The 24,912-nt window shown below is 41.9% G+C and overlaps 2 protein-coding genes across 2 annotated transcripts in view; one reads left to right on the forward strand and one right to left on the reverse strand.

The window, feature by feature from the left end:
• The window catches only part of RCL1 (RNA terminal phosphate cyclase like 1), a 31,108-nt gene extending 25,675 nt beyond the window's left edge, over positions 1-5,433 (reverse strand). Inside the window, exons 1-3 of the mRNA XM_030237341.2 lie at positions 5,248-5,433; positions 2,456-2,527; positions 1,469-1,644 (exon numbers count right to left, since the gene is read on the reverse strand). Of these exons, the coding sequence (XP_030093201.1) occupies positions 1,469-1,644; positions 2,456-2,527; positions 5,248-5,395 (396 nt within the window). The 5' untranslated portion in view covers positions 5,396-5,433. The remainder of the gene's footprint in view (positions 1-1,468; positions 1,645-2,455; positions 2,528-5,247) is intronic.
• Positions 5,434-13,215: 7,782 nt separating this feature from the next.
• Positions 13,216-24,006, forward strand: AK3 (adenylate kinase 3). The gene is made up of 5 exons (XM_009098992.4): positions 13,216-13,563; positions 17,776-17,895; positions 20,711-20,883; positions 22,545-22,663; positions 23,636-24,006. Exons 1-5 carry the CDS (start codon positions 13,416-13,418, stop codon positions 23,757-23,759), a joined length of 684 nt encoding a protein of 227 aa, XP_009097240.2. The 5' UTR covers positions 13,216-13,415; the 3' UTR covers positions 23,760-24,006.
• Positions 24,007-24,912: the final 906 nt, after the last annotated feature.

The following is a 24,912-nucleotide window of genomic DNA, read 5'->3' on the forward strand; positions in this document are numbered from 1 at the left end:
ACTTAAGATGTAACTCTTTACATGCATCTGATTTACATTCAGGGTAGGGAGCCTGGGAGTCAGCTGATGTATGCCAACCGACTTGTCTAAGTTTTGGCAAGTGCAAGCACCCTTCCAGCACAAAATGGCCTTAATTCTTGCACCCATTTGAACTAAGATAGTTCAATCTAAGGCCCATGTGACTGATGCCCAAAAGGAGATAATTTCCAGAATCAAGACTCCATTGTTTAGAGGAGTGTCCAAATTTACTTGAAAGCAATATGAACATTGGACTACTCTTCATCTCCAGATTATTGCAAGAATTTCTCCATTGTGATTAAACAGTCAACAAAAAAGGACTTTGATTCTTAAAACTTACCAGTTACAATAAGTAATTTTAATCACAATGACTGAAAGGGTAGCAAAAAATACTTCCTCTTTTTTTCTTATAGCGCTGTGTACAACCCACTTTGATCATCCCTTGACTCATGGGGATGTCTCACACAGCCACAGGTGAGAAAATTAGTTTTTTAAATGACCAGAGAAACACAGCTGAAAAGTCCTGAATTCGAGCAGGACTCAGGGGCTTGCTTACTATCTGTAGTTATACTTCACAGGTATTTGTATTCATTTAAACTGGTTACAGTTTCAGATTACAGTGTGTCCTTAATTTACTGAGGTGAAAACAGGCAGCATCCAATCACCATTCAAAAAGTAAAGAGTAATGCTCTTCTCTAGAAGTTTACGTTTGGAGTTTTTGGAAAAAAATAAATTAAGAGCATGACCACTAATCATTACTTCAGCATTCTGATCATGTCTCCCACAGCTCATTTCTGTAGCAACACTGGTACAAAACAAAGGACTGCAGATCAGTAATAGAAACCAAGGCAAGCATTTCATAGCCATTTGACCTACCACACCTTCTGGCATGTTTCTGAAGAACCAGAGAGCTATTACATACTTTTACTACTGTAATTGCCTAATCATCATGTGACTCCTGTTCCTAATAGAAAGAAGGCTTGACAGCAGCAGCGGTCTGGCTATGTCCAGAACCCAACAGAAGAGAAAGATTCCTTCCTTTTGCACTCATATTTTGAAGACACTTTCTTCTTTACAGAGCAAATACAAGTGGGGGGCAGGAGAAATAATCCATTGAAATTCTAAGAGAAGAACCTAACACAAAATGCATTGTGTGTCAGGGCCTCACAATTAGAAGGCATTTAAAAGGAGTTTGCAGGGGAGAAGACAGAAGCCGTACAGAACTGAACGTCAGTTCAGCCAGGGAGATTACAAACTGAAGTTTAGAGTGTGATACACTCTAGTTTAGCAGGTGCTTCTTTGACTCAGAGAGTTTGCTAATGCAGCAACAATGGATACTTCTGGATGTGAGGGATGCTAAAAATTCAACATGTTTTAGACACTTCTTCCCAGTCTCACTGTTTTAGGGTGAAAAAATATCTTTTTCTGATACTTAAGCTTTATTACTTACCGAAGGATCAACTTGATCATTTGTTACTCCCCTCAAGACAATCTTCAATGGATGCTTCATGAAAGGTGCCAAGCAGAGCAGACTCTCCAAGTAGTAGCCAATGCCACGGCTGGGGCTGCAGTCATGTTCCAATGAGCCTCCATACAGAAGACCAGGCTGATAATACAAGGTAGTACCTGAGGGAGGGGCCAGGGGAGCAAAACAAATGAGAGCACTCTAAAACACTGGCCATCAAAACAGCCCAAAAATACTTTGCAACAATGTATGAGCCAAACTGGAGGCAGAAGAAGGAAGGCTAAAGCACTTCCAGCAAGCACATTATTTACATGTCTGCAGCTAATAAATGGGTCAACACATGAGTGTCTGTCTGTCCTGCACACCATTTTCTTCCTTTCTCCTTCCCCTAAAACCAAGGATCTCTTAGCAATCTCCAAAATGCTGATACAAGCAATTATTATTCTCCACAGAAGCTAAACCTTCATCAGTCTATCTGGTCATTGAAGTCTTGGCATATCTGATGCTGATTTGTTTGCCTGACCAACTAAAGATCATTAGAACCCTTAAAAAGAAAAAAAACTCAGACCAGGTGAGGTTTTCACATGGAATGCTTTTCACTCTAATGAAACTCTTTTCTAAGCATGAATAAGCAAGCAGTATGGCTAAGAAGTTTGCCTCTGTAGAGGATAAATCTTTTTCTTCTACAAAAATCAATTCTGGTAGAGAGGAACCTTTGCCCACTGTGAAATCCTGCATACCTAACAAAATACTAATTTTAGTTCTTGGGCAAGAACTTCCTTAGCTCTCTGCGTTATGGTGGAGCACTGACCTTCTTGCATGTGATCAATTTTTACAAAACTTGTCAACTTTGGTATTTCTGATCTTTTCAGTCAATCTTTTCTGAACACCTACCTCTGCCAAGACTAGACTTCCATTCTACTGCAGAAACTGATAAATCCTGGAGACCAAGGAGAAAAAAACAGATCTCACCTGTTTGGTTTATTTCAATCCGTGAGCCATTGGTCACTTTGTCAATCAGGCGAATAAAACTTGCTTCAAAATCTAAGGAGTAGAGCACAGACAGAATTGTAAAGTTTCTTAGAAGTTGAGCATCTTACTTGTACTTTTAACCCCTTCCCGCCTTCCATGAGTAAGGCTACTCTAACTCTTCAGTGGTATAATGCCAGCACACATGAAAAGGCAATTCTCTGTAAAAACTGAGATGTTCATGTGAGTCTCCACACTTACAGGCATCTCAAATCAATTGAGATGCCCTCAGATGCAGCAGCTAGAGTAGTCACACTCCTCTCCCTGGCACACAGCACATAATAAAAGTGGACATTTCTGACCACAGTGGCTCAAGGGATTGCTCTTGGCCAGAAGAAAACCTTTGACAATTTACATTTTGCTCAGTACAAAGCAAAACAGACAAATCACAGCAAACAGGACCCCATATTCCGACCCCATATTCTGACCCCATATGACAAGCTAATAACAGCTTCACATTATTCTCTGTAAATGTTAGCCTAAAGGAAGGGGACATTTAGACATGAAGTGTTGCTGCTGCATATCTGTTCCACAAACAGAATTAGCTGTTTGCAGGCTCTAAAATTTTCAATTTCCAAAACTGTTTTGGACATAGGGCTAGAGAACCTCAAGTCATCCCACTGCCTCTTTTCTTGCTTACTGTGTTCACTATACTATAGCAGTTTGTGTGGAAATGGTTCCTCAGTTTCTCTCAATTGTGTGGACCGTCTACCAGAGACAATGAAATGGACAAGTAGATTTAACCCAAAATAATACCAAAAGTACCAACTAACCATAACCAAAAAGGAAATAACATACACAAAAATAAATATACAAACAAACATAACAAAAACAAACCAACCAAACAAAACCAATCCAAAACAAAAACTCCTGAAAAAAGCTACCCCAGGAAGAATATGCTATTATTCTAGTATCCCAATACTAGGCTCAGAATCAAGGAAGACAGGCAAATATATGCAGAATTCAAAACCCAGTTAGTTTTAAGAGCCAACAGCATCTGCATAATTGTTTGCAAACTGCAGAACTCCCTTAGCAATAATCCTGTGTTACTTCTTACACAGTAATCAGGTTTTTCTTTCTACATATGACTCCAGGATGTAATAGATATTTAAACCACAGAGCTACCTGCAGAATTTACAGTTTGTCAATATTGGCATAACATGATTGATGCCTCAATCACACAATACTAGTTCTGCTCTCTTTCTAAATTATGACAGCTTATATGCTTACAAAGTTTACATTACTTTATAAGCACTGGGGCATCTTCTAGTGCAAGACTGCATCCTTATGAGCACACATTGTACTCTTGGAGAACACTAGTTGCAGAGTTTACAAAAGTTCCAGTCAAGAAAAGTAAAAAGAGCTGCATGTTGATTTATCAACACAAATCAGGATTTATTGTTATTATTTTTCTGTTACAATCATAGTTACACTTGGACCCATACTTAAAAAAGTAAATTCAAACACTCTAAAAAAACATGGCAATAGCTACAAACTTCACCACCAAATGCTCCACAGTGATAAAAAATACTTTGGATCATGGTAAATGTTAAGTCAAGCACACAAGAATGCTTTGGCAGTTTTTGAGTAGAATTTTTAGCAACACACCCAAGGCTCCTCAGAAGGCAGAGACGTATCTAGTACTGTTCTGAACTTTGTAACAGGGGGTCCTTGCCCAAAAAATAACTGAACACTGCAATAACGTTTCTTCCTCAAACTCTGTCCTATCGTTTTCTTACTTCTGTTATGATGGAATTCACCCTCAGATGCCAAAGGCTTTGTATGAGAATGACGATGGTCATTTTTCCTAAGAAAAATTTCCCTTAAACAAATCTGCAGAAATGAGAATAAATTATTTCACCTCTTTCACCTTTCCTGTTTCACCAAACTCGGACAAAAATCAAAGCATAAAACGTGACCTATTAAAACTGTACGAACGTGAGCTCCCACCAGCACAGGGAGCACACCACGCTTGGTCACGGACACGCGGCAGAAACGACGGCCCAAGAGACAGGGAATTAATTCTGCCATCCCGACTGCGAAGCCACAGTCACGGGAACGAGAACCAACTCCGGGGCTGTGGAGAGGCTCTCGCACACGCAGCGAGCCGGTCAGAGCCCCGCCTGGCGGCTCCCGCACCGCCTCCGCCTGGCGCGGAGCGAGCGGCGCTGCCCCGCGGGCGGGAGGGGCGGACGGGCAGCGCCAGCCCCGTCCCACCGGCGCGGCTCGGCAGGGCAGCACCAGCCCGGGCCGCCCGCACCGGCCCTTGATGGCCCGCTCTGAAAAAAAGGCGTGACCCCGCGGAAGGCAGGGCTGCCGAGCCGAGCCGGCGGGACGGGGATGGTACTACCCCGTTTACGCCTCGCCGCCCCGCCGGGCAGCGAGGGAGGCTGACGGCAGGAGCCGGCGGGTGTGTGACAGCCCCCCTGCTCCGGCCTCCTTCACCGCCCCTGCCGCTCCCGCGCCTTCTCCTCCTCGTCCCTAAGCCCCGCGACCCACGTGTGACAGCTACACCCGAGACGGGTGTGCGGAGCGCTCAGGGGAGAGCGCATCCACGGGAAGACACCGGGACGCAGCTGGGTCCCCGCTCCTCGGTGGGGCCCGCCTAGATGGAGCCCGGGCTGTCCCAGATCCCAGTAGGCATCTGCCCCTGCCCGGCAGCAGGTCCCGGGCACAGCCGGAGCTCCGCCGGTGCCCCGACCTCCTGCCCCGCGGCCGCCGGTGCCGCCGCTCACCGCGGAGGCCTGGGTCCTGCTCCTTGGCACGGATCTTGCGGATCTTCAGCGGCCGCCCGCTGAGCGTGGCCAGCACCAGGCGCTGCCGCAGGAAGTTGCATCCCGTGTAGCTGAGGCACTGCGCCTCGCCCGCCGCGCCGCCCGCCATCCCGCTGCCCACGTGGTTGGGAACAGGAAGCGCTGGGACACCGGCGGGGGCAAAGGGCAGGGGGCGGGCACGGGAGGGCTCGCACCGCCCTCGTGCTTCGCATCCGCCGGTACCCGGCGCGGGCGCTCGGCGGCGGGGCCGTGGCGAGAAGGGCCGGGCTGAGTTGATCGCGGCACGGATGGCAGCCTCTGCCTTTTTCTCTGCTCTCCCAACCTGCTTGTTTTCAGTTGAAACTTAAGGAGTGTGGGAGTGTCGGGAGATGTGTCTGACCGGAGCCCAGCCCGCTACTCCTCCGGGTGATGTAGGTTCTCCTTCGGCGGGCGGGTACGGACGGTCCGGAGTGGAACGTGGTGCCCGCACAAGGATACTGCCCCCACATCCAAATGAGTCGGTTTCTGGGAACATGTTCCTTAGGCAGTACTTTTCAGTAATTTGTCCCTGGCTACCTTAAGGAAAACGGCGGAGGAATGAGCCCTGCTCGCGGTCCTTGGGACAGCCTGTATGCTTAATGGTGGTGACAGACTCCTGCTGTCCTTAAGGAGGAAACCGACTAAAGCTTTCAGTGTCTTGCTATAAGAGAAACATCGATTACAATGGAGGTGTGACAATGTCAATTATTAGGCATTTATGTGCCCATGAAAAGAAGTTTATTGGAACGGAATAGTCTAGTTGTAAGGGATGAACAAGAATCATTTAGCTCTTCACTTCATGGCTGACCCAAAGGTAAAGCAGGCTCTTAAGGGCTCTGTCCAAATGCCCCTTACACAGTGATAGGCTCAGAGCATCATCAGGCGTGACCCCCCCTCTCTATAAAGAAATGATTCCTAATGGTAAGTCTGAAGCAGCTTTGATCCAATCCCACACAACCTATGGCTGGTAGAAGAGATCAGCACCTCCCTCTCCACTTCCCCCCCTCAGGAAGCTGTAGACATCAAGGAGGTTGCCTCCTAATATCTAACCTAGCTGTTCCCTGGCACAGCTTAAGACTGTCATCTTGTCTTTCCTGAACTGAGGACTCCACAGCTAGATGCAAAAAATCCAGGTGGGGTCTCACAAGTGTGGAGTAGAAAAGAGCAGTCATGCCCTTTGACCAGCTGGACACACTGCTCTTAATGCTCAAGTCAAATTTTTCACGTACCAGTATCCTAAATTTCTTCTCCACTTAATCCATTTACCACACAGACTGTACAGATGCTGTGCATTTCCCAGACCCAGGTGCTGAGGCAAAAAATCAAACCCAGAAAAATTATACATCTAAATCAAAAGACCACATCTGTGTAGAAACAAAACCTAAGAAATTTTATTAAAGGAAGCATGTTGAGAAATTTGTGGAAAATGAGGATCAAAAAATGTCAGCAGTTAAACAACATTTGTTCACATATGCGGTACCCAAGATTCCTGAGATATGGGTAGAAATATCTAGAGCTATTAATGGTTCATGGGCAGATGAACTTCTCTGTATTTTTAGAAACAGAGAGTTCTGTCATGGACAGTTTTGTGGAATCAAAGAATTGTAGCTTTCTGTGTGTAAGAAATAAGTTGCCAGTTGCAGCTCTGATCTAGCATATAGCAGAAAATAGGGTGCGGCTTGGGCAGCTGAAATTCTTTTATGTGCTGAGCAGAACTAAGAGAAAACTGAGTGTAAGGTAAAGAACATACATATCTTCTCAGAGCTATTAAATCTATGTCCAAACCTCACAAAAAATTCTTAAAACTTTCTTGATAAATCAGTGGTTTGTTTTCTTGTTTACAAGCAATAAAACTGAGTCAAGTCTCTGCATAATTCCTTTGAGCTTCAGAGTTTGGAGGGTATTTTGGAATTCCAGAACAGTGTTAAACTTCATGATTAATGGAGAAGAAATCTGGCACTTACTGTTTCCTGTTTTCAGGGAACAACTTTGTCTTCTTTAATTTCCTTCACTGACAGGCCTTTTAGGCAGAATATCAGGGTAATAGTTAAACAACAGTTTGCTGTGAGGTTGTGGATGTGGCATGTGATAGAGGGTGAATACTCCCACTGAAATCAAGTGTCTTCTGTGAAGACAGCTGTGTGAAAGGCTTTCAGGTGCTGCTGCTAGGACTACATTTTTCACTGCATTGTCTGAACTCTGTGTCTTAGATTTCCATAAAAAATGTCTAGTCAACTGCGTCTGCTTTGAATGAGCTCTCTTCTGTGGTTTATTTCTCTTCCTTTGTGTACTCCCCTGTGCTCCCACACATGTATTTTTAGTTCTGTCCATCCTGTCCTTCTTCTGTGACTTCCAATTACTTGCTTTCATCTGTTAACAATTTGCAAGTATCTGCTCTATATCAAGGCATGGGAAAACAAAACTGGGAGAACAAAACAGAAAACAGTCTTCCCCAAAAATTATTCCATTGGCAGTCAGAATTTTCTCATGTAACTGAAATAAGATACTTCTGTAAAAAATCACTGGCATATATATTCAGCTGGTATAATGTAAGTATCCTTGTAAAGAAAGCTCTATCTGTCATAAAAATACCTAGTGACATAAAGAGGAGGGGTTTTGTTTCTCTGGAAATGCTAGTAGCTTGTTGTGTTAGAAGGTCAAGGATTTCTGGAGTCAGGAAAATTATTTTTATCAACTGCCTAGAGGTGGCACAGAGAGACTGAGTGGCACCTCAGATATATACATGTCATGATCTGGGCAGCTGTTACAATTTAACCTCAAAATGTAAAGCTATTACTGGCTTACCTTAGTACTCAGGGAAATGTTAATTTTCATTTAATCAGTAGTTGGAGAACATGACAGTCTCCTGATAGTTTAATCACTTGAGATAAATAATACAGAAAAGGTCATTACAGAAACTTCCAAAAAAGATCTGCCTTCTCTTAATGTATGAGGTTTCCAAGAATGCAAAAAGATAACAGTTTTCTCTGAATATCTGTTAGTTTACATACCTCCCAAGACTTTTCACACAGTCACAGAAACACAGATATTTAACTTCTCTTTTACTTGAACTTAATTTCTTTTCCTAATTATGTTTATTTTGAGGGATATCTAAAAAATCTGTGATGAGGACTTTTTATAGGACTAAAATTACAAACTCCAAATACAGCTCAAAAGAACCACTGAGACAACAGAAATGTCTTCCAAATAATTAAAATTCTATATTTGATTATTATCAACTTGTGACTCCAACAAAGTATTGCCATTGCCTGTAACAGAACATAAGCCTTGTATTGAGTTTCCAAGGCATCAGAACAGAAGCTAGTCAGATTTGCACTGTCTGAATGTTCTTTGATCTGCTTGAAGCTTTGGTTTGCTTCATTTAATTGTGAGAGCAGTTTTGACAGGTTTCCTATGGGTAATTTATTTTTTCTTGTATTTATTTTTTCTTTTCTTGGATGCAGACCTGGAGCTGGGCACAACTCCAGCAAAAAAAGAAACTATCTAATATATGTGGAAGGTATTATATATAGTAAAACTCAGATGTAGAGCTACAGACTAGTGAAGAAAAAGCAAGGTGTAAAATAGTGTTAGCAAGCATACAAAAGCTACTTCAAGTGAACCCTACAGGGATGAAGAAGAAACTGTCAACAGAAGCCTGGCATTCTTCCTGGTGAGGGAGTCCAGATGCTGATGACTGGTGAGTCATCAGCATCTGGACTCCCACCACCCTCACCTGAGTGAAACCATGACCTTGGGGCCCAGGCAGAATGGGGAGAGAGGTAAACACAACACCAGGAGAATGGGAAAAACGACGAAGTGTGTGTGGAGCAATTAATTATTTACATTAAACAGAATAAAACTTAATAATGGTAATTTAGCATAAACTTTCTGTAACAATTAATTCTTGAATGACACTGTTTCAATTATGTTAATAGATTTTTCACTTTAAAAATAAGGTGTGTTTCAGCTTTGTCATAAATAAGTTTTTGAGTGTACACAAGCTTGGTGTACAGGCAATGAATTTCTGTCTGAGGAATACCCATTTTGTAGGAAACTTAGAGTTTTGGAACAACCCATGCTATGTATAAGTGTCAATTTGCTATACTCAGCCATCTGTGAGGAATAATTCATTACGCTTTTTAATAAAGGTAGGAGTGACACTACAAAAATGATAGTGTTATATCCCTCTTTGCAAAAAAACCACTATTTAAATCCTAATAAAGAATCACAGCTCTACATTTTTGGTTTGAAAAGAGTTATGTCTTTGCTACTTTCAAGGAAACAGTCCAACAGCAACATTTAATTCTATGTATTTCAACTTATATCTAATTAGAAAAAATCTCCTCAAGTGTTCTTGATGGTATATATTTTTGAGGGAGAATTTTCAGCTGTGTTGTGTATATACGTTAGCCTTCACTGGATAGGCATGTCATGCATTATTTTAAAAAACTTTATTCATGGGGTATCTTGTTTACAAATACAGCGTCACAGCCTTATCTAGGTTGGAATCCAGATCTGTAGCCCAGTCTGTGGACCAAAGCAAGGTCAAACTGGGTTGCTCAGGACTTCTTCCAGTTGGGTCTTAAAAACCTCAGGGAGCTGAGTCTACTAATACTTAGATTCCACTGCCTGACTTACTGAGTCCTGCCACTCATCTTAGTCAGCAGCCGGTCCCTGCCTTCTCAGTAACCTTCTCATGGGTGCTAGAAGGCTGCTGTTAGGTACTCCTGAACCCTTCTTGTCTCCAGCCTGAACAAGCATGGTTCCATCTGTCTGTGTCAGTGTCTCTTCTCCATCCCCTGATCATTTTGGCCACTTCCTGCTAAACCAGCCCCAACTGATCAATGCCTGTTTTGTACTGGAGGCCCCAGTAGTGGCCACAGCACACAGATGTGGCCTAAGAAGTGCCTAATACAAAGGGATAACTGTTTTCCCTGATGTAGTGGCTACCCTCCTGTTAATATGTTTCAGGATGTTAGTGTCCATGGGCTGGATGGCACTTAGCTGGCTGTAGAGCAGTTCTCCCCAGTCTTCTCCAGCAGAGCTTCTTCCTTGCTGGTCAGTCCCCAGCCTGCACTGTTGGAAGCAGCATCGTGGATACAGGACCTTGTACCTGCCTTTGCTGAATTTGGTCCTGCTTGGCCCCTTTCCCCATCTGTTCTTGCAGAGCTCCACCTCCTGCCCCTAAGCCCATGTGCTCAGGCCACATGGTTTGCTGTCACTCACAAAATTGATGAGGGTGCGCTCTCTCTCCCAGTTATTCTCAGACACTAGACAAAACAAGGTGCTGTGATAGGCCCTGGAAAAACATGTTCATTAACAGCTTTTGGAAGGGTACAAACCACTGAGCACTACACCTCTATTCCAGCTAGACTTACACCCATCAAATTGTCCACCCCTACACCAAATGAGGCACAAAAATTATGTGGGACACCACAACAGACGTCCTGCCAGTCAGGGTACTATGACTTCTTCCTCACGCAAGTAACCATTTCATTCTGATACAAAGTACAACACTTGGGAAGTAGTTACCCAACAGTCTTAACAGAATTCTGTATCAAACTCAGAGGAAAGGACTTAGATCCCCAAGGAGAATACCCGACAGAAACTCTGTTGATGGTTTAAGGCTTAAAAAGCCTCTTCAAAGCATTTCTTATGTTTGAAAAAAGTGCTGAGTAATAGGAAAGATTATTTATTAGTAATAACATTTGGATTTGTTTGAAACAAGATTTTGATTACTGGTCAGTCAACATGAGGGTTACTTCTATACCCACTAAGCAAGACTCAGGTTTTTATTTTATACCTGTACCTTACATGTGTGAAAAAGATTAATCAGAATATAGTGCAAGTTACATTACATAAACATTGACTACTCTGTTAAGATGTGAGTAATTAAGTCTGAATGGAGATGATGAAATGTCATTTTCCAAACATCATAATGAGGCTGCCAAAAAAACCACTTGCATGTCTTTAAATATGGAATAGCTGTATAAAGACTTGTATACAAACTAGTGAACCATTGACCCCATTTCTTCCATTATTTCCTTTTCCACTTCTGAGTATGTCACAACTACTCACAAAACTACTAGAGTGAGGTTTGGACTTCAGGAAAGATAGCCAAGGAAATGGGAACAATAATTTCTTTTACTACCTATTTTCTGTAATCTAAGTACCCAGTTCTGTTCTGCAAAGACCACAGGTTGGTAAGAACCAGTGTGTGTGAGAGAAGTGCCTTTCTATCATTTTTCACCCCTTCCTCATGAATCTGTTGGGAAGTTCAGAGAGGTTTCTAGTCTTTAACAAAGGGATTGTCTTAGCATTCCTGCCTGGATTTCTGAGCTGCTCAATAGGCCTGTAGAGAGGCTGAACCTCAGGCTTCCTTTTTAACAGACAGATAAATTATTGCTGCTTTTTTTACATGGTGGCATTGGAGATTAGAGTTAATGGTCTCTCTGACAAGTCTAGTTATTTGCTGGATATATATTTCATACAATACCTTCCATTTTCCCATATATTTGCTTTAGAAAGATTTAGCAACACATTTTGTGGACTTCTGCCATTCAGAATTCTCTGAAGTGTGGAGCTTAAAATGAACAGTGTGGCTTCTAACATTTAAAGGGCCTTTGCTGCCAAATTTTGTTTAAGACTGTGGTGCTTTGGCAGACTGAGGTGTTTCCTTGGAAATGCTGCTAAAGCCCCAAATGTTTAACTCTTGCTGTCCTAGTACAATCTGGAACAGAGGTACTATCATGTTCATTTATGAAGGTTCACATTTCTCAGGGTAATGAGACTTATGCTCGTAGTAAGATCTATGAGTTAAGCCAGTGTCTTCCTACTTAATTATTAAGGCAATTCATTTTATTGACTGGGGAGTTTTGGGGCTATATTCCTATTTCTTTACATTTTTAAAGCACCAAACAGTCATTTTAATATTTTCTTATGGCTTTACTTGTTTCAGTGTAAAACTATTGAAATGAAACAATGCTTTAAACCAAGAAGCTGAACTTATTGTTTTGACTCTAGCTCTGCTTTCTGCTCACTTTTTCACTGTGACCTTTCTGGTACAGTGATTGAGATCCATCAGCATCTTCAGGACCTTTAGCAGGAAGGCTCACTTCTCCTGCTGTGGACATGACTGTGAACACTCAGGAAATGGGACAATCTAATGTTTTGGCCAAAACATTGTGTTCTGATGTAGCTGAGGGTCACCAAATCATATCTGTGGGAAAGGACATCTTGGTGTTTAGAAGAACACTACCCAGAACAAGGACAACCTGCAGTTGTTCACATTCAAGTACCATAAACAAAACTCAGGCACAGCTCATTAAAAACGCAGCTGCCTGCTGGTAGACAGTGGGAGCTTATTTGTGAGAGATCAGCAAGAGCAGGGCTGCTGCACGGGGGTGAAAGAGTACAGCAAAATCATCCACAGCCTCAGGGCACCTGGGCAGGGCAGTGACAGTGTCAGCAGCCAAGCAGTCATTAGGTGACAGCCAGGTATGGAACCATGTCCCATGTTTCCCAGTTCAGTTTGGGAAATCCTCATGATAATTCAGGGAAATGGTGGAGTCACTATTTCTGGGGATATTTAAAAGGTGGGCTTGTGTCAGTTTGGGGCATGATTTGGCCATGGATTGACAGAGCTGGCTTACTTGTTGGGGTCGTTGACCTTTAAGGTATTTTCCAAACCGAACGACTCTTTGATTCTGTGTGTCTGAGACGGGGCAGGGACTGACGGCTTAGGGTGCAGCCAAAATGGGCCTCCTGGGCAGAGGGGTGCGGGGAAACTAGTCATGGCCGCTTGAACAGTGATGCCTAAATGCGGTCTGATGCGACGCTCTAAGACGCAATTTGCTTCATTTATCTTTTAATTGTCGTTATTAATTTATCCCTCCCTCCCCCCGTGCACTTACGTAAAGGATCTTTCCTTCCTGCCCCTGATTGACAGCCGGAGAAGCCGCCGCTGCTGTTCCCAGGGAGGACCGGCCCGCGCTGGACGCCGGTGCGAGGCGGCGCTCCCCGGGAAGGCGGCGCTCCTGCCGCGATCCTGCCGCGCCCCTGCGCGCCCGCGGCTGGAGCAGCGGGGCAGCGGGGACAGCGGGGGCAGCATGGTGGTGCCGCCGCTGCTGCGCGCCGTCATCATGGGGCCGCCGGGCTCCGGGAAAGGCACCGTCTCCGCTCGCATTATCAAGCACTTCGGTGTGAAGCACCTCTCCAGCGGCGACCTGCTGAGGGACAACATGCAGAAGAAGACAGGTGGGCACGGGGACGCGGGTGGGGATGTGTGCGCGGCGGCGACGACCCCTCTTCCTGTCCCCGTCCCGCGAGAGCGGTCCCACGCAGCGCCGCGGGAGCTCCCGCGTGACACAGCTCCGCTCCGGGAAGGGACACACGCTCCCAACACACATCCCTGCCCCCAGGCCCACTCCTTACCCCCCTTCCCCTCCGAGAAGGGAGGGCGCTTCTTTACCGGGGTTTGCTGCTCCCACCTCCGTGTGCCCCCCGCGCACGCAGAGGTTGGGTGACTTCACGCTGCTCTTCTGGAGGCCAGAGGCCACTGAAGCGGCCTCATGTCTGCAGCCGTGGGTCCTCCATACTGTCACTGGCCAGCCTCTCCATGGAAGTGGACCGGGTTATCCTGTTTTCCTTGTTTTGTTACACCTCATTACTTCCTTGTCTTGGGTGCTTTCTATAAGCACCCAGTGGTTTTTGTACGTGTTTCTAATAGGTCTGATATGTTCTCATGGTTTCTCCAGCTGGAAGCATCTTAAAAGAGAAAAATATTCACATCTTTTAACAGGCAGAGTAAGAGGAGGGGTTTTGGGCAATCAGACTTTTTTGGATGTTCATTTGATTGAAGTAGGGGTACTTAGAATTGTTAACAGCTGTTCCAAAATTATGCCTTGTCCTGAGCTGGCAGGCATTAAATAGTGGTGCTTTTAAAAAAAACCCAAAACAACAACAACAAAAAAAAAACAATGTGCAAAATTTTCAAACTGCATAGCTTTTAAAAGTATTATTGTCTTATGAGTTCGTATCATGCTTAGGTTTCAGTATGGTCTGTGTTTACATACAGTGATGCTTATACTGGGTAAATATACAAATTATTCTGGCTAAACAGTTCTAGCTTGACCTCTGGCCTCAGCTGAGATACCACAGTCCCTGTCTGGTGAATTTTTGCAATGATGGAAGGTCCCCTCCTGACTTCCACATCTGTTTTTCTCTTTGGTGGGGTGAAAAACCCTGTAAGAACCATCTCAGGCTGCACGTAGTGAAGTGAGGGTACTATTCTTTCCAGCAACTTCAAGCTTTTGAAAATTCCATTCACTTGTAAGTATCACTGTAGTACTATGATGAGGTAACCGGCAGTCTGAGTTTTGGAATATTCATAAGCATGTTTGAAGGTGAAGCAGTTGTGATGTGATTCCTATGTCTTCACACAAATTTTGTTTACTCAGTAAGGATAATGACTTTAGTACACTGACTGACTTTACTAATGTTGGTATTGTAAATACTGTAAGTTAAGAATTTGCTAGGAGCACACCTGCATAGACAGACCTGATAATATTCATGCTATTTCTACTTGGTTGCACAATCATACATTTTTATTTACAGAGGGTCTCAAAATTGTTCTGTTATGAACTTTCAGTGCAAGACATGGTGGGTAGCCATTCCAAGAAAACAAAGGAAATGTTATTTTACCAAGTGTTTTGAGGTTTACAATGTTTACTAAATACTTTAGGTTTTGTGCAAGACCACAGCACCAGAATCATGCTAAAGGTTGTGTGAGAAGAAGAAATTCCAAGTGGAAATATCATATTGCTTTACCTGAGGTGGGGGAGCCTGAAGTGATGGAGAGAGAAGTGATTACACAAAGAATTCTAGATGGGTTGGGCAGGTGAAGGACTGTGAAGGAGAGCAAACATGAAATGGAAGTTTAGCAGACACCTTAAAATCCAGAATATACGGAAAGAAGTAAGTGGACAGCTTAAGAGGTAAAGTTTGCTCTAAATTAGCTGCAGCGGAATTTACCAGAATCTGCTACAGAGTTTCTCATTCGCTAGTAGATCCAGATGAAATGCTACTGCAATTTCATTGAAAGTCGATCACTAGTTTCAGAAATGGTTCCCAGAGGGTTGAGATGAAGTATGAGGTAGGAGGACTAGGTAGTACACTGAAAATAGGAGAACAACTGAGAGGCAACACTGGCAGCCTAGACAAGTTCAGTCAAGGCAAAGATCCATGAGTTTTGACGACAACAGAAGAGTCCTGCCATTTCCAGTTCTTTGGGAAATGAGTTACACTAAGATGGGCAGTTAAAGCCCTTGGGAAATTAGATATAGCTAACAGTACTTATATGGTGCAAATTTTCTATTTGCTGTCTTGTGAAAATGGACACTGTTGAAAAGTCCTGTTGAAGATGAGTGTCCTTATCATTCTGCAGTTATTGTCATGTTTTTCTGGACAGTGGAGAGTCTGTGACCACTTCTCTAATGATGAGGTAATTATTGTTGGGCCATGGCTAGAGCTTGATTGCTGTAATGTGGTTAGAACCTGCTGATGGTTTGTAGAGCCATGGAACATGGATACCTGTCATGACCTACAAAGGAAAGAAACCTGTGTTACCTGTAATTCTGAAGATTGCCATGCCTTTAGTGGTTTCAGACTCAACCTGAAAAAACCCAGAACTAAATAAAACCTACAAAACCCCATGAAATCCACTCCCAACAGCAGGAGTGGGGAAAAAAAAAAAGCTCTGAGCTAGTGTATCAACTTTTTGTCCTAATATATGACTATTTGGGTATGTTTCTGCCTATTTTTTTTTCCTCTGTAATAGTGACTTTCTAAATTACCTAAGTTCTTTAGAGGGGGGGAAAAAGGCAGCATTTTTCAAGGTCTGTTGGTCTAATAATAACTTGCCATATTCTAAATCTTTCTGGGCCCAAAACCTCATGAATCTTTCCAAAGTAAGTTAGAATTGTTCCATGTGAACCTTGTCTTGCAAAGTTTTTTTAGATCATTGTGGCTAAAGCAATGCTGCAACATAAATCAGTAGCAGAGCCAAGCATCAAGTACACTTTAAACTATCTAAGACATGATTTATTCTGTCTCCCAAACCACTTTTTCAGGGTACATGGTTCAAAGCACACTAGAATAATAAAAAAGGTATGAAGAAGGGAGGTAGGGAAGAGACACTTTGTACACAGACAGACAGTCACCTTCTTTCCAGTTTGTGATGTGCTGGAGGACTCAGGCACCACAGTCTGACTCTTTTCCACATAGTGAGGATGTTTTGAAATCTGGCCAAGGTGCACAGTGCCTATTTCTAAATGGTCTTCGTACTTTTCAAAGCCTGACTACAGATGTGAACAGGCAGTGAGGGAAAATTGTTCCTTTATAATTTTTTTTTCTCATCACCAAAGATACTATTTGCATTATTTGAGGACATGTACTGCTTTTCAGCTGCCTCATCTGAAGAAGGGCCTCTGTCCTGTTGCACATTTCATGCACTGAGTGATGGGACTGGCATTTATCATTGCTTTCTGCTTTCATGACTGGTATGTCAGTCCATCCTATTTTCTCTTTTTTCTGTAACTAGATCCTAACTGGTTCCAAGTAAAGGCTTCTGCAGACCCACAATAAAACCAGTCTAGCTGCAATTCTGGGTTACTTAACATAATTGGGTGATTGTTTTATAAATGAAAGATATGGAAAGATATGGAAACTTTGTGCCTAGGACACAACCTAGGCAAGTGAATTTCTTCCTGGCTATATGCAAGATTTGGGTGAATGCTACTGCCTGCCATGTAGGAGCATAGTGTGATAGCTGGAAAGACATTGCATGGGTGGAATTTTAGTGAGCCAGTGGGATAAATGACTGATACTAAAGGTTAGTCAGTTCCATGGGAAAATACTGGTGTCTGTGTACTCCCATAAATAGTGTACAATATTCATAAACACCTTCTTGCCATTCTAGTAATCATAAAAATACATATCTGGCAAGTGTGTCCCACTGCAGACTGCCAAAGGCATTTATGTTTGTAATGAAGCCTAAGTGTAAGTTAATAACTAGCCAGTAAGCTAAGAAAATAGACTTTCTTTTCAGGAAGTCTGAGGGTTGATATCTTAAACTTGTATCCTTTCTATTTCTTATTTTGAAGATTTTTGGTCTCTCCTCATTTTAGTTTTTGGTACTTCATATTTTCAAACACATACTAGTAAATTTATTCAGAGGGTGTGAGGATAGAAGTGTGTTTTGCCCTACAGGTGGATCTAATTAATCTGATACATGTTTGTATGGTCAGATCCTAGTTGATCATCTGGATATTTTTTAATTTTGGTAAGCATGCTGTCTGTCTTGTTTACAACTGTTCTTCATCATCCCGATCAAAACAATTTTTTTTTGCAGGTTTTTTTTCTTATTTGCTGGAGGTCAGAGATAGTGTAATGCAACTTTTACTTTTGCAGAAGTGGGAATCCTTGCCAAGTCCTACATTGACCAAGGGCAGCTTATTCCAGATCACATCATGACACAACTAATGCTGAATGAGATAAAGGGTCTAGACCAGTACAACTGGCTATTGGATGGTAAGTTTTCATGTTGGATATCACTATATATCGAGAGAAAATCTTCTCTGGAACACTTGGGACTGCTTTGGTCGCTGGTAGCCAGCTTGTTGTGAAACTTTCAGCAGATAGTCTGCCCCAGTTTCCTTGGCTGACAAATGCTTTGGGTGTACCCCGCCCCCAGAGCATTACAGGCATATTTTAACTCATGTTAAAAAGGATAGCTCAACACTCCAGAAAAATTTCAAAACTGGCAATTCTGGTATTTCTTATGATAATTCATGTGATATTTCCCCATTAAAGTAGGCATTGAGAAGTTTCTTTTTTAAAGTATTTTCTTATTAGAGTTCTTGGGGAATGGAAAACTTTTGAAGAATGAGGCTTTGGAATTATTTAAAAGGCAAGGTAGCAAGCAATGTGATGTAGTAACAAGGTAAGTATGGAAAAGTACTGCAGCAGTGTGGAATGTAATCAAAACTACTGCTCAATTGTCTTCTTCATTTGCTGTTTGGTTCTTTTCTCCAGAGTGAACTGTTTTGCAGTTCTGCAGTGTAAGCTCATTGCTTCAGCATTCTTGCTAGAGAGAAAATACATTTGCTGCTGTCTTCATGAAGTGGATAGTTCTTGTTATTCCAGCCCATGGGAGTAGAGTTGGATGCCCAGCACAAAAATAGTGTCTAGGCTGGACACGTGCTTTTTCAGACTCTAGTCACAACCTGTCTCAGTAAATAAAACAAAAAGGTTATTGGTGTGGCTTTCTATTTAGAGGGAGTGAAAAATCCACAGTGGTCTCTGTCCCTGAATGCTTTATTATAGTTGTATTTATGATTAGTTGCTCCTATGTACAGTGATATGTTCTGGTGGCTTTAGTCACACTTGGGTTCCTTCCTGAGAGAAAGGCTTTATTCCCACAGTGAGCAGTACAATGAAACCTAAACCATAAAGCAAAGAATGACAGATACTGGGTTTTTTCCCTTCAGTTTCAGGTCCCATGTACACACAGTTCCAGTCTTGTGGATCTGGATGTGTAGCAGTATAGCTGTGCCCACTGGCAGCTCTCAGCAGTAGGATTGTGTTAAGACCATAAGAGAATAAATAAATTTCTGCTGCATGTTAATGTGCTCCTGCCTTTAAACTTTTGCAGCAGAAATTTTGTCTGCATCAGCATTTATGAGACCCAGTGAATTACTCTAGGGATAGCTCTGGCATAATGGGCTTCACAGGAGCAACACTGCTCTGTTGAAACACGTTAACCCAAAATCTGAAGTTTGGTAACTGCAATGCAGAACAAAGAGATGGGGTCAGTTAGCTCAAACCAGAGTTGCTAAACCACTTGCATGTTCACTTAGCCAAACACCCCTTTACTGCCTTACAATAGGCTGGTGGCTTCTAGAGTCATAGCAGATGTAGCAGTCTGAGTTGTGTATGTCTGTGGGTATAATCCATTTAGATTTATGTGCTGTATAATCTAGAGCACTTTTCTCTGTGTTCCTGCACCATTCATCACCTCTGGCAGGTCTTTTTCTGTATAGAGAGAACACTATGTAGAAAATGTCAGTTCAATTTCAATGAAATGCTTTCCTAAAGGCACTTCAATTTGTTGAGGAATTTTTTCATTACTCCATTAGTCCCAAGCAAACTCACTTTCCAGCTGCATAACTTAGAAATATGGTGGCTGTTAATAGTAAGAAAGAACAGCGCTGTGTTCAACAGCAATGTTGAAGATTGAAGACCTGGCTCTCCCTCTGCTTTTACTATTTAGAAGTATTTTCATGAGATAAGGTGAATGTATGAGAAATAGGATGAGGGCAGCTCATGACTGTGATGCAAGCCAGGTGCAAGAGACTGAAGGCACAAGCAAGGACTTGGTCTGTAATGTTTTTCCTTACTCCTGCATGGACAGATAAATATTATGCAAGGGTTTCTTAAGTTTGTGCCTATTGGTATTTGCCTTTATGAAGAAGTTTACTTGTACAGTATGATGCAAATTACAAGCTACTGAAGAAAATGAGATTATTCTAGAGCTTTTTGAGGAGAGGAACTGTTCCAGTGAATACAGGATGCAATAGCATGTTCTGCAGAAGCCTTGACCACTGAAGGTGTTGTGCTCAATTTTTCTTTTCAAATTCTTTGTGGAGATGTTGGCTTTCTTGTTCTTTGTTCCCACTGCACCCCTCCTAAATTCCACTAGATTATCTAATAGTTTAAGAATACAGAATAGGGAGCCACAGAGTTCATGGGGTAAAATGCAGCATCTTTGAAGTGAAGAGACAGGTTCCTGATCAGTCTGAGTGTTGTCACAATCATCATATCTGAGGGCAGTTTGAAACACTGAAACTCTTAGAAACCTTCTAAATCCTGTACTGCCTCTGGTAAATAGATTTGGCTTACTCCCAACTGAATAAAATAGGTTTGTAATGGCCACCACCTTAAGCCAGACTTACACAGCTGTGAAAGTAAGATATATCACAGATGTTTCTCGGTTGTTTTCACTGGAGCTTTTATTATTCCAAACACGTATACAGTGCTTTTATTCAGCGTGGTATGTGGTACATATATGAATATGGGGTCTTTTTGCACTTATTTGTTGCACTTTTGGGAAGATGATTAGCTGAAATGAAGAAATAAAAACTGAGAGGCATTTAGAAAGTTAAAATGCCATGACACACTGAAAGATATTGGAAAATCTGATGTCTCTTCCATCTTTATAGAACATGACGATGCTTTTTGGGGGTTTTTTTTGCTGTGTAACAATTATATCTTTAATGACTCAATCCAGGTAATTTTTGCTATAACTCTGCTTGCAGAATTTTATGAAGTTGTTTCCTTTAAAAAGGTTTCCCCAGAACAGTTGCTCAGGCAGAAGCCCTTGATAAAGAATGTCACATAGACACTGTGATTGACCTAGACGTGCCATTTGAGACCATAAAGTGTCGGCTTACAGCACGCTGGATCCACCCTGCCAGTGGCAGAGTCTACAATCTTGAATTCAGTCCTCCCAAAGTGCAGGTAAGCAATATGATATGCATTGGTGTTGACACTAAATAAGTACTGCATTTTGTTTGCTAGCTACAGTAAAATATTGTTTGCATAATGTGTTTCAAAACACAGCAGCTCAGAACAAAAAGGCTCATCTCACTTCTTGGGAGTGCAGAATCTCTCTGGTAACACCGTGCTGGTATGAGGGTATGTTAGTGACCTGGCAGAACCTCAAGGTGTTGGACAACGTTTTTGTCCCCTGCAGAGCAGAACACCATGGTATTTTGTAAGCACTTGTTAAAGCTGCTTACTGATCTGGAATAGTGTCTGCCTTATGCATTGGCACAGGATCTGGGTATGGTCTTAGCCTGTTTGCAGACTGTACAGTCCAAAATGTAGATTTCTTTTCCTTCCTCCAGAGAAGTCATGCTTTATATACAGGAAACACCAAACCAACAGTCAGAGGAATCCACTTAAAGCTTTCCCTATGCTTATATTTAACCAGGATGGGTATTTTCAAGGGAAGAGCTGCTTTACTGCAAAACTGGATGTAGAAACGTTCAAGTCAGGGAAGCTTTTCAAAAGATTAATTTTCAACAGATTTTTATGACTTGAGATATCCTAAAGAGGAGCTTGAAGATAAAGACTGTACATTGTTACCTTAAATTTTTTCAAGAACAATTTGCTTTAGTGCAACTCAGCTAAAACTGTATTTCATCCTTAACTCTAAATAACTTAGCTGTCGTGGCATCACATTTCACCTGGAAGCTCTATTAATTTACATCAGAAGCACAGCAGGCCCTGTAGTTTTTTGGATTTCAGTGTTACAGGAAAAGAGGCCAGCCTGTAATACCAGGCAGGCACTGGAAGTGAGCAACTGAAAATATTGCCTTTGTTTTGTTTGAAACAAGTGTTTAAAATCATGGTTATTTTTAATTGCAGAAGAGCACAGGCAAGATGGAACAGAGAATTCTGAGACTCACCAGAGTAGGCTTCACCTGCAGAGCTTTGCTATTTATGATCTGTCTTACCTTTCACTAATTAGCAGACTTACCACAACACAGTGGACTGCAATACTTACATTGCAATTATGGAATAGAGCTAAACCGGTGAAATACAGTTGCCTCTATTATCTTAATAGACCTGCAAAATGCTTATTTACTTAGTAGGAACATTCATACATTAAGTCCCTACCTCTGTAGGGAAAGCTTCAGCTAACTCTTATGCCATTTTTTGTACAGCTGTTGTTAAATGATAACTCTTCCATTTTGCAGCTTAAAATCAAAGGGCCATTAACTCCTTTGTCCATTTTAGTATTGTCAAATGAAGGTCCAATTGGTCTCTTATTTCCAGTTATACAGGAATGTATTAACAACAGTATTGTTTTCCCTTGCACATGGAGGTTTTGTCTTCATATTATCCATATTCTATGAATGTTCCAGAGGACAAATTAGCCAAGTTACTATGATTCATTGGCAATACTGAGAAAATATTTTTAACTGACAGACTTTTACTGGCAAGTGAGCAACTTACATTCCAGACAAGAACACAGACAGCAGCCTCTCTTTATAAGCAGAAATCTACACCCTGATCAAGTGGAAACTGATCATAATTTGAATAGAAAATTACATAAAGCATGCTTGAAGAGAAGTAAGCAGTATACTCTGGTATTTGTTTTTAACCATGATTAGGGCATTGACGACATTACTGGCGAGCCCCTTGTTCAGCGTGACGATGACAAGCCAGAGACTGTAAGCAAGAGGCTTCAGGCTTATGATGCACAAACAAAACCTGTCCTAGAATATTATCGGTAAGTAGTAAAATCTGTTCTTTCACGTTCCAAAATCTTACTGTGCATCAGCATAGCGAGGAACAGATCTCTGCTACAGAATATATTATACCACAACAGTGAATGTAGTGTGAATAGCTGTGTAGCTTTCATGAACTCAGTCAGAAATCAGCCCAGTAGACTGAGTATGACTTTTCAGGGTTGCATGAGACCTTCTGGAACCTGTGTGGTGAAATAGCCTGTCACTGCAACCAGCCACATTCAGCTTCATAAAGAATGCTATGCATTACTCAATACATCATAGTACAGTTATGAGCAACAACAGCTCTGGTGGGTGAGGTAACAGACAGTTCCTTTTTTTGCAAGAATTTACAATATTTTGTTTTCTGGATGTGTTAGTAGAAACTCTTGTAATAAGTGCAAGGGGTCAAGAAGCAATACACAAATAGAGAAACTGTTAATGAGGATTTAAATGTGGCTGTTCTAAGAACAGGATTGTGACTGGACCCAGCTAGCAAGACTCTTTTGGAATAAGTAGCTAATTCAGAATTGTCATTTGCATTGTGGAGTGGAAATAAATTACTAGTTCTTTTAAGAGTCAAAATTATACACAATGTTTCTCTTAATGTAAAGCTGCAAGCATCATACTGTACATCTGTACTTCTATGTACACATGCATAGAAGGTCACCATGTAGACCTCTACGGGGTGATGTTTACATGGTTTTACCTTGCCCAGACAAAGAAATTAGACTCTAACAGCATCAGTGATTGTTCTTTCTGTATTTCCATATTCACCACCCTTCCTTGTATTCTTCCAGGACTGTTGAGCAGAAATCAATGTCCAGCCTGCATTTCCAATGCTACAGCTTTCTTGGTGTTACATCACATGCATATTTTCACACTCCTGCCAGGGTTATCTTCAAGTGAGGTGGAGATTTTAGAACAATTAAACAATTTGATATCTGTAATGCTTTCTTATTTTTCTTTCTTAGGAAAAAAGGGTTATTGAAATCCTTTTCTGGAACAGAAACCAATAAGATCTGGCCACATATCTATGCTTTCCTTCAAACCAAGTTGCCAGATGTAAGCCAGAAAGATGCTGCCAACCCCAGGTGAAAATGGGTCAAACTTCTGCTTATTTGTCATAGCTCACTCCCAATTACATGAGATTCTGCAATCAAGGATTTGTCCAAGTAGTCTACCAGACTCAGCAATAATTTAAGTCCAATGCTGTCCTTAACTTAAACTATGGTAAAATTTTGTTGCCTGTGGTTACCACTTCAATGCTGTATTTTTTTATATTAAAAATACCTAATTTTAAAAATACAGTAACTGTCTTTGACAAAAGCCAGTACTCTTGTGTCTCTTATTTGGAAAACACATTTGCAATATTGTTTGATGAAGGAAACACATTTCAGAATACAGTTTAGTTAGAAAGCACATTGACTGATGTACTCAATCAGTAAATGAAGGAATGACAAGAACATGCAAGCACAAGAACATTCCTTAAACATGTGTCTAGCTGGAGCTAGCCAGAAGCTGTGAAGAACAATGACCACTGGTCTGCAAACAGTCATTTCAGAACAGAGCTTGTGTGTATGGAAACTGTTATGGAAAGGTTAGCTTCTTATTTGCTTACAAAGATGTGACTTCATTTTGCTCACCATAAATTACACTTAGTACCAGGGCAAATTATCTTAGTAAGTATTATGCTTCTACTTCTGCCCTCAGAGCAACTGTTTTGCAGGCCTGGGAAATGGAGTTTCAATGATGTGTAACACATTTGGTAAAGCCTCTGTCTTTGTGTGACCCTGCAAGACTTTATCAGTAAAAAAATACTGAACAGATTGTGTAATCTGGTCAATCTGTAGCTAGATGATCTTGACCAGTGAATGTCTTTTCTACTATCTTTGAAAACAAGTGCTCACTGATGCCAGTGACATGATTTCCAGTGGTCAAAATATTAACTTTAGCATATTACTGTAGCAATTTTTATTGTAGCAACTGGACTGGTTTTCACCAGGTTCTTGTCTCTGACCAGCTCTTGGGTTAATTCACTAGATAACTGGAAATACAAACTGCCACAGTCCACAAGTTTTAACAGTCCATGGACTGCAGACACTGCTATTTTTCAGTGAATCCTCCCAGCCCTTTTTAAATGCTCATCAGAGAGGAAGTTTCAAGAGTCAGCAAAATCTGAGGAGCAAACAGCTCTGTCTAGGTGATGTCTGAAGTAGCTGTGTCCTAGTAATGCAAGTTCCAATCTCCT

Source organism: Serinus canaria, chromosome Z (genome assembly GCF_022539315.1).
Source record: "Serinus canaria isolate serCan28SL12 chromosome Z, serCan2020, whole genome shotgun sequence".
NCBI classification, from domain to species: domain Eukaryota; kingdom Metazoa; phylum Chordata; class Aves; order Passeriformes; family Fringillidae; genus Serinus; species Serinus canaria.

Bases quoted from the DNA above. Each gene is read 5' to 3' on its own strand.
- AK3 (XM_009098992.4), top strand. From the start codon at position 13,416: ATGGTGGTGCCGCCGCTGCTGCGCGCCGTCATCATGGGGCCGCCGGGC. The intron at 17,896-20,710 runs GTAAGTTTTCAT...TCCTTTAAAAAG, and splicing joins GTACAACTGGCTATTGGATG to GTTTCCCCAGAACAGTTGCT. The intron at 20,884-22,544 runs GTAAGCAATATG...AACCATGATTAG, and splicing joins TCAGTCCTCCCAAAGTGCAG to GGCATTGACGACATTACTGG.